This window comes from Sorghum bicolor, chromosome 5 (assembly GCF_000003195.3).
Source record: "Sorghum bicolor cultivar BTx623 chromosome 5, Sorghum_bicolor_NCBIv3, whole genome shotgun sequence".
Taxonomy (NCBI): domain Eukaryota; kingdom Viridiplantae; phylum Streptophyta; class Magnoliopsida; order Poales; family Poaceae; genus Sorghum; species Sorghum bicolor.
Window position 1 is genome coordinate 27,055,436 of NC_012874.2, and position 12,327 is coordinate 27,067,762.

The 12,327-nt window shown below is 50.4% G+C and overlaps 1 protein-coding gene across 1 annotated transcript; it reads right to left on the reverse strand.

The window, feature by feature from the left end:
• LOC110435913 lies at positions 10,303 to 12,056 on the reverse strand. The gene is made up of 5 exons (XM_021462018.1): positions 11,925 to 12,056; positions 11,647 to 11,849; positions 11,377 to 11,532; positions 10,876 to 11,291; positions 10,303 to 10,409 (listed from the first exon to the last, which is right to left on the reverse strand). The coding sequence occupies exons 1-5, from the start codon at positions 12,054 to 12,056 to the stop codon at positions 10,303 to 10,305; spliced, it is 1,014 nt and encodes a 337-aa protein (XP_021317693.1).

Genomic DNA, 12,327 nt, shown 5'->3' on the forward strand with positions numbered 1-12,327 from the left:
TATGAATTCTTTTTACTGCTTAGTTATGGTCAAATTTCTTTTAGGTTGTCATGCCTGCTGGTTAAATTGATTGCACCTAGCAGATGGAATATCTAGTTTTCTCAAAAATTAATCACTTGGAGTGGGGGAGGATTAGTACAGTTGCTATCGTTAGTTAGATTTTTTTTTTGGAAAAATATATATATGAGTGCCTCTAAATTGTATAGTGTTAAAAAGCTAAAAACTGGTTCTTAGTTTACAGTTCACCGAGTGTTCAAACTGCAACAATTTTTTTAGAATTTATCTTGGTTAAGAATGTTCAGAGTTAAACGTGAATATACACTGGCTTTCAGTTGCCAATGTTCTATGGATTTGTTGCTTTAAATGTTGAAAGTGAAAAAAATGGGCTGCTTGATAGGTTGCATAATACATGTTCTTATGTAATGTTAATTATTTTTCTTTTACTGCTAAAAACAGAGAATACTGTCACCAGACACCTTTGGGTTATAATCTGATATACAAAAGATGAGGTTATCATTATCTGGTGGTATATGCAGAATATGAGATAGGACCCTACACAATTGTGATTTAGTATTGTGACACATCAATTCATTATTAGTTTTTCTTAGAAAAAATGCAAAGCATACTTTGATACTAATACTAACATTTGAAAAGTCTGAGTTGGTGGTGGTAGTATTCATGCTTCGACTTAACATTATCAGTTTTTCATAGTATTTATGCCTTCGACTTGACTTGTTTTTTTTTTCATTTCAGAACTAATTAATATAGGTGGTATGGCAAATCAGTGTAGCAATAGTCACAGATCATGTGTGTGTCACCAGTGAATGATGTCCTAGACGACTCTGCATGTCCTTTTTGTCATCTCCCGAGTGATTGTTCTCCATCATCTGCTCGCCGTTGTGAAGCCACAGTCGGTCTCCATCGTCTGTCACTGGCTTCCATTTGCCTCTCCACACTTCACTATAGATGTGTTTCAAGTTCTTGCTTAGGCAACTCAGTTATTACCTTTCTTCTGGAGTGACTATTCTCTCTCCTGAAATGGTAGACCATACCTTCGCCTTGAAGCTGTAAATTGCAATGTATTGTGCCTTGAAGCTGTAGATTGCAATGTGTTATTTATCTATTTCGAAGCTTGATCACCTATTGAGTAAGCTGAATGGAAGTAAATAACACTGCTACTATGTTTGCTGTAATGGAAATGGTGGATTTGATTACACACTAATCCCTGCAGAAGAAAGGGTCTTGATTGCAAGAACATGTAAATGCATATACTATATGCCAGTGCTGCAGTAGGGACAGAGGGATGAGTCGAGGGACTCAACAAATGATCAGTCGCATTAGCTCATTTATCATGTTTGCCATTCGTGCAGGTTGCAATCCCTGTTGTTCCAACAGTGAGAGTGATTATCACTTTCACCAAGTTTGTCCCCTCATGGAACCTGATTTAGTTAGATTCAATAAAACCAGAGGATTACAGGAATATTGAGATGACTTGAGATTGACGGATATGTTCTTGAAAGACAATTTATCTTTATTTTTGAAGGATAAATTTCATTTGAATTATTGCCAATTCCAAGAATTAGCGTAAGCTGCTATTTGCGGTGCACAAACTGGTATTCTCTATCTTTACTAAAGGCGAAAGATTAGTTTGCTTCATGTGCGTGTGCCCAAACTTATTGTCTCACACACTTGGAGGTCCTCATTTGAGCGAGAGATGGGCTGCAGGCGCTTGGACCGGCCCGACGAGGGTGAAAGCAAGGAAGATCTCCGCAACAGACTGGCCCAGGCAAGTCTCCAAAATGCAAAATAAAAAAAAAATGCCGAACAGGTGGGCTGCAGGAGCTTGGACTGGCCCGACGAGGGTGAAAGCAAGGAAGATGTCCACAATAGATCGGCCTAGGCGAGTCTTCGAAGTGCAAAATAAAAAAAAATAAAAAAAATGCCAAGCAAGTGCTTAAACTTGGGAGCTCAGGATTCTAGGAATCCAACACTACCACTTAGTTATGGAGCCTTTAGTGTTATTAGATCACATAAACTTATATCTTAAAATGGTGTCAACTAGTGCACTTCAACCTGTCATATTTTGTTTGTTTAAAATTTATTGCAATCTTTATTATACACAAATTGAAATATATATTTACATTCTTTTGGCATGTAGTTTTTATATCTACAAAATAAGAAAAATATATGCAACATGTACATGAAAACGACAAATAGAGGGCTTTTGAGTTGTCATATTTTAAAATTTAGATTTTGAATTATTCAAACAAAGTCAGATAGAGAAATGACTGAAACAAAAATAGTAGATCTCGATGAGTTATACAAATATTATGTTGATGACTTTTTCACTAGAAATAAAAAATGTCATTTTTTTTTTAAATTTAAATTTTTGAATTGTACAAACAAACTCATAAACAAAAAAAAACTAAAACTAAAGTTGTAGATTTTGATGAGTTCTATAATTTTGTAGTTGATGATGTTTTGATTTTAAAATAAATATAAGTGTGGGGGTATAAACTCCTATACCCTCACAGCTAGACTTGGGCCAGGAGGCTTGGCCCATTACGAGACAAGTCCGAGGCTTGATCCAACCGTTTGGAGTTTTGCGCAAGGAAACAAGACGTGGAGATTAAGCAGGATTCTAGTCGGTTAGAATAGGAATTGATATCAAACTATCTATGGCAATTGTAACCTACTAGGATTAGTTTCCAGATCTGTAACCCTGCCCTCCGGACTATATAAGGAGGGGCAAGGGACCCCCTAGCACACATTATTCTCTCAACACAAATCAATACAATCAGACGCAGGACGTAGGTATTACGCCCACACGGCGGCCGAACCTGGATAAAAAGCTTGTCTGTGTCTTGCGTCACCATCGAGTTCGTAGTTTGCGCACCGTCTACCGACAAACTACTACCGTGGGTATACCCCAAGATAGACTGCCGACCAGCTTCCGTCGACAGTGGCGCGCCAGGTAGGGGGTGTGCGTACAGCTTTCCCCGGCGAACAAGATGGTTATCGTTCCAGCTTCCGCGGCCGTGCCTGAAGGCCTCACGTTCACCGTCGGCTAGATCACGTGGACGACGTGCGACGGCGGCCTCACGACCACGGTTTCGGAAGGAACCCAGGTCCGATCTGGGATGACAGCGGCATCGACTCCGACCATGCTGACACCGAGCACTCGACCACCGCTCCCTCGTTACAAGGGAAAGAAGGTCGACGGCTCGGACCTCCTCCGAGCCCTTGATCGCGCCGATCTCAAGCTCCTCGAAGCTTCCCGACTAGTAGATGGGATCTCGCGCCAGTCTGATCAAGCTGCACCAATGGAGTTTTTCAACTCCTGCCTGCCAACTCGTGTCGTCACACACGAACGGTTGGGTACGTCTCTGACGATAATTTCCACCACCTCAGGACGGTCCGTCGAACTCAAGGCCAATCCAGACCAAAGTTCCCTTTACGGGATAAACAACTCAGCTGTTCACATCCAATCCCTTTTCAACGGGGCAGGTTGGTCGCCACAACGGAACAGTCGACCAGCTCGTCACTACGTCAACATGGTGACGATCTGAGAACTACCGGACGGTCAGGCTTCCAGCACAAACTCCAACAATGGATCCGTTCCCACCGAAGTTATAAACTCCGAGGACGAAGACTACGACCCAGATTTGCCACCGTACCCTCCAGGTTTCTCCCACTTCCCGGACTTTCCACCCCGACGGAGAGACCTCGTCTTCAATGTCAGCGGTGATGAACCGGTCGTCGATGGAGAGATTGACGAGCAGAGGCAGCTCTGCGAGCAGCGCAATGCCGACCGCACCCGGCGACGCGCGGACGAGGAACGACAACTCCTGCCGCATAACCTCAGCGATGCTTTCGACATGGTTGGGGATCAGCAGGTCTACAAAACGCCAAGTGCTAATGTGGTCGTTGCTATGGCAAATTTAGACAGACTCCCTGATACTCCCGAGTGCCAGGGTGTCCGATCCAGCGTACGTGCACATCTGATCGCCGTGATGGGACATACAACCTTGTTCAAACGAGTCCAAGCTATCTCCTACGCAGAGGTCTCCTCTGACCAGACTCATCGCAGCCGGACCTCACCACAACCCAGCGAGCACTACCGCAGCCGTTCCCCCAATAATCGTCGAAAAGGTTCACGACGTGACAACGGTGGTCGGGACGCCGGCGGCCACCGTGAGCAGAATCGCGGGCGTGGTCAGGAAGTAAACCAGGACAGGGATCTCCGATACAACATCCCTCCAAAGGACGCCCAGGACTGCATCAACAGGCACGCCACGCAGAGAGCGGTCCATGAAAACCTGCGTCGCATTGAGTACGACGCTACGCACGGTCCCCTAGGCCTGAGACAGTTCTCCTCACACCTTCGCCAGGTCGTGTGGCCCCGCAATTTCAAGCTCGAGAAACTCAAAAAATACGACGGCAAGGAAAACCCAGAGAACTGGATCACTCTCTATGAGATTGCAGTCCGTTCAGCAGCGGGAGATGAGCACGTCATGGCCAACTACTTCCCAGTAGTCCTCGACCAGGCTGGTGATCAGTGGCTCCTGGGCCTGCCCGAGGACTCTTTCGACTCCTGGGAAGAACTGCGCCAAGCGTTTATCGACAATTTCATCGCTACCTGCGAGCAGCCTGGCAACAAGTACGACCTCGAGAGGATAAGGGACAGGAAAAACGAGCCTCTGCGCGACTACATCTGACGATTCTCGGATATGCGTCTTAAAATCCCGAAAATTTCCCACGATGAGGCCATATCTGCCTTCATCAAAGGGCTACGCTTCCACGAAGCACTGAGGAACAAGCTACTGCGCAAAACGCCAACGACGATGGCCGAGCTCCTCGCCACGGCCAAAAATTACGCCGACACCGACGATGCAGAAAAGCTCATCCGGGACGATGCAAGAGGTCCCGACCAGCTTCCTCGACGAGACGACAGTCGTGGTCGTTTCAACAGCAGGAACCATCGTCGCCCCGACAACCGCGACCATAGAGAAGGTTGGGACAGGCGGCATGACAATCGTGATGACTTCAGAGGCAAGCGCCCTCACGACTACGACCACGAGGTGAACACGGTCAAGCGTCCCAACGGGCGGCGGGACTACCAGGAAGACTACAACAAGACGTTAAAGGGACTATGCCAACTGCATCCAAAATCCAACCACACTATGGAGGAATGTCGCGTCCTCAAAAGCATCTACACGCGGCGGGCTGCTCAAGACGATCCCGCCAAGAAAAACGGGAAACAGGACGGGCGCGACCATGAAGACGAGGACGAGGACCAGGATAGGGACCCACGACACCAGTATGTCAGTCCCACCGACGTGGTCCACTCCATCTTCGGGGGCATGGTTTCCATCGAGTCCAAGCGAGAAAGAAAGCTCCTAAAGAGAGCCTGCCTCAACATAGACAGCACAGATGGTCTGATCGCTGATCCGAAATTTCTTCCCTGGTCGCACAGGGAGATCTCCTTCAGCAGGAAGGATCAGTGGGCCGCCATCCCAGAGCCAGGACGTTTCCCTCTAATCCTGGACCCTTGCATCAATAGCATCAGATTCGAGCGCGTGCTCGTCAATGGGGGAAGCTCCATTGACATCCTCTTTCGCAACAGCTTGCCTGCTCTCAAGATAACCCCGGCACAGCTAAAGCCCTACGACGCTCAATTCTGGGGAGTCTTGCCAGGTCAAAGCTCAGTACCCCTCGGACAGATAACACTGCCTGTCCAGTTCGGAACGTCTGACCACTTTCGAACAGAGTTCGTGAACTTTGTGGTCGCCGACTTTGATGGGACTTACCATGCAATACTGGGCCGACCATCGCAGACAAAGTTCATGGCGGTTCCACAATACTCATACCTGGTCCTTAAAATGCCCACAGAGAAGGGCGTTCTAACTGTAAGGGGCAATGTCTACACCGCATACACTTGCGAGGAGGAAAGCTTCAAGATCACCGAAGCAATTGATCTTTCAATCCGCATGGCAGAAACGGCAGCCCAAGCTACACAGATCCACCCCGACCAGCTCCGAGTATCCGAGGAAGAATTCAAAGTCCAAAGGACACAAGGAAGTACAGCTGGTCGACGGTAGCCCCGAGAAGACGGCCCTCATCGGGGCCAACCTGGACCCTAAATAGGAAGACGCGCTCGTCAGGTTTCTAAGGGACAACGTGAGCATTTTCGCATGGAAACCAGCAGACATGCCGGGCGTCCCACAAAACCTGATCGAGCACTCCTTAAACGTCTCGAAGACCGCAAGACCCATCAAGCAAAAGCTACGACGGTTCGCTCGTGACAAAAAGGAGGCTATTAGGACAGAAATAACACGGCTTCTAGCAGCCGAATTTATTATAGAAGTGTATCGTCCCGATTGGCTCGCCAATCCGGTTCTTGTACGCAAAAAGAATAATGAATGGAGAATGTGCGTTGATTACACTGATCTCAATAAACACTGTCCTAAAGATCCTTTCGGTCTCCCTCGCATCGACGAGGTGGTCGACTCAACGGCCGGATGCGAACTCCTCTCTTTTCTAGACTGCTACTCTGGTTATCACCAGATCTCGTTAAAGGAAGATGATCAGAACAAAACATCTTTTATTACTCCTTTCGGCGCATATTGCTACACGACCATGTCCTTTGGACTCAAAAATGCCGGAGCCACCTATCAACGGGCCATCCAACAATGCCTCCACGACGAGATTCGCGATGACCTCGTCGAGGCTTATGTAGACGACGTCATCGTCAACACAAGGGATGCAGGCACTCTAGTCGACAACCTAGACCGAACCTTTAAGGCACTAAATAAATACAAGTGGAAGCTTAACCCCAAAAAGTGCATCTTTGGGGTCCCCTCCGGTCTACTACTCGGCAACGTCGTCAGCCGCGACGGCATACGACCGAATCCTTCAAAAGTAAAAGCAGTGCTCAACATGCGACCACCTAAGAATGTCAAGGATATTCAGAAGCTCACCGGATGTATGGTTGCTCTCAGTCGCTTCATCCCAAGATTGGGAGAAAAAGGCCTCCCTTTCTTCAAACTCTTGAAGGTGTCGGAAAAATTCTCCTGGACAGAGGAAGCTGACGCCGCCTTCACCTAGCTCAAGACTTTCCTCACCTCACCGCCTGTTCTCACAGCACCTCAGCCCAATGAAGACCTACTCCTCTACATCGCAGCGACCGACAGGGTTGTCTCCACGGCAATAGTGGTCGAGCGAGACGAGCCAGGCCACGTCTACAAGGTCCAAAGACCCGTTTATTTCATAAGCGAAGTCTTAAACAAGTCCAAGACCAGGTACCCACAGATACAGAAGCTCATATACGCCATCCTAATAACGTCCAGGAAGCTTAAGCACTACTTCGACGGCCACCGGGTCTTAGTAACCACCAGTTTCCCTCTGGGGGACATTCTGCGCAACAAGGACGCCAACGACAGAATTGTAAAATGGGCAATGGAATTATGCCCATTCTCCCTGGATTTCTAGAGCCGCACTACCGTCAAGTCTCAGGCCCTGGTCGATTTCATCGCAGAGTGGACGGACCTCAATGAACCTTCCGTCTTCGACATCTCCGACCACTGGTCAATGTTCTTCGACGGGTCCTTGAACATCAACGGTGCCGGCGCCGGGATACTTTTTGTGTCGCCTAACAAGGACAAACTATGCTACGTCCTTAGAATCCTCTTTCCAGCGTCAAACAATATCGCTGAGTATGAAGCATGCCTACACGGCATACGACTAGCCGTCGTACTGGGAGTCAAACGCCTCTACGTCCACGGCGACTCTGTCTTAGTTATCAACCAGCTCAACAAGGAATGGGACACAACCCATGAGAAGATGGACCTGTACTGCAAAGAAATCCGCAAATGGGAATCCAACTTCTACGGCATAGAATACATCCACGTGGTCCGGGATAAGAACCAGGCAGCGGATGCGCTGTCAAAGTTAGGGTCATCTCGGGCCTAGATCCCGCAAGGCGTTTTCGTTCAGGACATCCACGCGCCAAGTGTGGGCACAGACCTAGTCGAAAAGCAACCTAATGAGGCAATGCTCATAGACGACACTACTCTGACAACCAGCAGCCATGACTGGCGCACCCCTTTCATCAGGTATATATCGGACGGGTCGGGCTTTCAGGATAAAACGGAGAACGAGCGCCTCATTCGACGATCCAAGAATTACATACTGGTGGATGGCAAACTTATGCGAAAGAACGCAAGTTCTGAAGTGCTGCTCAAATGCATATCCCAAGATGACGGCATCAAGCTCTTGGATGACATACATGCCGGATCCTGCGGCAATCACGCGGCCTCCAGAACACTGGTCGGGAAGGCCTTCTGAGCAGGTTTTTACTGGCCAACCGCAGTCGCCGACGCCGAGAAACTGGTTCGACATTGTGAAGGATGCTAGTTCTTTGCTAAGAGGACCCACGTACTTGCTCACGAGATTCAAACTATTCCGTCATCCTAGCCTTTCGCCTGCTGGGGCCTCGACATGATCGGGCCATTTAAACCGGCTTCCGGCAACTTCAAGTTCGTCTTCGTGCTAATCGACAAATTCTCGAAGTGGATCGAATACATGCCACTGGTCAAAGCAACCTCCGAGAAAGCTGTGGAGTTCCTTAATCAAATCGTACATAGATTTGGGATCCCCAACAGTATAATCACCGACTTGGGCACTCAGTTCACTGGCACTACGTTCTGGGACTTCTGCGATGACAGGGGCATAGTCATAAAGTACGTGTCAGTAGCTCACCCACGGGCAAACGGTCAAGTAGAGCGCGCGAACGGAATGATTATTGATGCCCTAAAGAAAAGGTTGTACACCGAGAACGATAGGGCACCTGGTCGATGGATGAAAGAGTTACCGGCCGTGGTCTGGGGTCTCCGAACACAGGCTAGTCACAACACGGGTGTGTCACCCTACTTCATGGTTTACGGCACCGTGGCAGTGCTTCCTTCAGACATAACCTTCAGATCTCCAAGAATTGAAAACTTCGACCAGTCAATGGCTGACAATGCCAGGGAGCTCGAAATCAACTGCATGGAGGAAAAGCGTCTAATTTCATGTCTTCGAACAGCAAAGTATCTCGAAGCCATCAGGCGGTACCATAATAGGAACGTCAAAGACCGTTCCTTTGTGGTCGGTGATCTGGTACTCAAGTGGAAAACAAGCCAGGAAGGAACGCACAAGTTATCCACACCTTGGGAAGGGCCCTTTGTGGTCGCTGAAGTCACACGCCCTACATCTTACAGACTGGCGTATCCAGACGGAACACGCCTGCCTAATTCTTGGCACATAGACAAACTGCGTCGTTTCTATCCATAAATTCCAGCACCTTCTGCTTGTAAGTTTCTTATAATTAGCAATAATAAAAGTTCTCTTTTTCGCTATATATTTTTTACACGCAGAGCTTTCGACGAGCACAACAATCTTCCTCTAGGGCGAAGATCCTTAACGATTATTAATTAAACACAGTGATACATCACTCAAATAACATTGCAACGCTCAAAATCATGGTCATGACAAAATCAAACTTTATTACAAACTTTGCATATAGAGTTTACAATAAACAACCCGCTGGGCGGTTCCTAGTCTACTCCTACAGACTATCCTACAGGCCTACTGCTCGGGCTGATCACCCGCTCGGCCTTGCTGCCCAGACGGAGGGGTCGGGGCCACCGGCGCCTGGCTAGTCGAGACCGCAGGCGTCGACCGCCCATCTCCGGCAATGGACGCTCCCGACAACTCTCTAGCATATAGAGTCTGACCCCGGCTGGTCGGGGGGAGTGGCTGTCCCACAGAGGTTGATGTCGCCAATCACCGTCGACGACAAGTCAAGCAGGCCAGCACGAAGGTCGTCTGCCTCCCGCGGACCAACCTCCTTGGGGTACCCCCTCTCCAGTCTGGACAGGTCGACCAGAGGATAGTGGGCGCGCACCATGCTGAGGACGTGCGCACCGGCGAATTCCCCGGCGTCCTTGACGAACTGCTGGAGCCAGTCCCACGCCCGTTGCGCCTTCTCGACTGGCGTTAGTCTCGGCGCGTGAGGCTGGTCTTTAGGGAGCTCGGGGCTGATCAAGTCAAGAACTGGGGCCACTCCTTTCCAAAGCTTGATGCAATTGGTCTTCCAGGAGTCCCGGTCCTTGATCAACTCGTCTAAATGCTTCTTGGTATTCACCTTGAGCACTACAAACCAAGCAGGAGGTCAGTTCGCAAATAAGAAAAGGAACGCTGAGCAACCAAAGAAAAAAGGGGTAGCACGGTTACCACCAGACAACTCCCGATTCCTGTTGCTTAGCTCCTCGCCAGCTCGGCGCCCGGTCTCCAGTGCTCCAGCAAGCTCCTGGCTGAGCTGCTCCTTCTCTTGCCGGAGGCGTGCAACCAGTCTGCAGGAACAATCCCTGGTCAACAAAACTGACTACGTGGCTACATACAGCTACTCGGAATACGCGAATGACCTCTCCTTTGCCGATCCTGGTCGGCCAACCGCCGATTGAGGTCGAGAAGGCGCTCTTCCTGAGCACTCATCTCGGCCGTCTTCTCCCCGGCTTCCGACCGAAGCCGATCCACCTCCGCGGACAGGGCCTTGTTCTCGGCCACAATGCCCTCAATTTGGTCGAAGCACCTTTTCCGGTACTTCACCGTTTTCATTGCGCCCTGCAAGAAGAATACAAGCTGAACCCAGCAACATGGCACATAAGCGTCGAGCAGCGCAAAGGACCACTTACCTTAACCTCGTCCACAAGACGCTTTGTCGTGCGCTCCACCCTCGCGGCCTCCTCCATCTCCGCGAGCTCCTCATATCCGATGAAGTGGTCCCTACGTTGGCGCCACACTAGACGTGCTGGCGGCCATCACGGGGACGACCTTGGATCTCCTCCACGTCATCGTCGGAGGCCGTCCGGGTCTCCTCGTTCGCCGCACTGCCACCGGCCGTGGTCACAGGCATCACTGGACCCTGGTCCAGGCCAGGGGAGCCTACGGGCAAAGAGGCCCCTGCTTGGGGTAGGATTGGGCCTCCCCTTTCTTCGGCTAGTGGAGGAGTTGGGGCTCTGCTCTCCTCCTCCACAACGTTACTCGGGGGAGGCGTCCTCGTAGCCTCCTCGTTCCTCGTCGGGGTGCTCGCCGTGGCCCTTGCCGGGGCCGGATGCTCCTCGGCGCTCTCAGCCGCGGTTGTCGCCACGGGCTGCTCTGTGGTCTGCGGCGCGGCGTCCCCAACTACAGCGACGGGCTCAGCTGCCTTCTGGCCAGCAACGCGGTCCGGGTCGACGTCCGACGCCGCGCTAACAACAAAGCAACATTTTACCAACATCAAAAGCAGTAGCAAAAACACAAATTGAAGTACGAGAGTAAGATTGAACAACTTACAGATCGGAGCGCCTGTGCGTCGCGGTGAAGAACCTCCTCCTGGCTCTACCGATCGGCGCCTGCACCCCCGTCTCTACGACGCGCGTCGGCTCGACGTGCGGGGCAGGAGGGTCGCTAGTCATCCGACCAGTGGTGGCCGGCGCAACGTCCAGACGACTGCGCGGCCTCCGAACCAGAGAAGGCGCGGCCTCCTCCTCCTCCTCGTCGTCGTCGGTGATCCGGACGAGCCGACGGCGCTTTGGCGCCTTGCTGCTCTCCGCCGGTAGCGACTCCGCAGGAGATGGATCCACCACTAGCGGCCTTTTCCCCGCCACTCTATCTTCGGTGGTCGAGGCGGGGCGGTTCTGCTCCTCCTCGCTGCTGGTGTATTGGGGACACTGAGCAGCGTCGTCCTCTGGCGGGTCTATTCCCGCGGGATTCTCCATGCCGGGTGCCAGTGATAGGTACACCGCGCACCGATCAATGTCTCCAATCTGCAGCAACATCAAAGATAAGTCAATAGCTGGGAGAACAAGTACTCAGAAAGTAAATTCAGTCAGTAACATTACCTTAGGAGCTGGTCGTCCCAGCTTGAAGGCCTGCATCCGATCACCACTCCGGACAAAGCTGTCGTCTGCAAAGTTGAACAACTCGTTCAATAGCTGTTGCACTTCTGCCTTCTCCAAGACTTCAGGACTCATCCTGGTCGGGTCCTGGCTCCCAGCGTATTCGTACGCCGAGTGAACCTGTTGACACCGTTTTTGGGCACGTGTCTAGGATGGCAGGATAAGGTGGCAGTACGATGTTTACAAAGCGGGTTGCCGATGAGGATGGTTGCCGATGAGGGAGAAGTTGAATGTGACTAAGTCCACAGGCAGTAATGTGGTGCCAATGGCTAGATAAGAAAGTCTGCCGATGACTATGGCAAAGGATCTGCTGATGATGCAAAGGAGGAGTCTGGAAGCTGCCGGT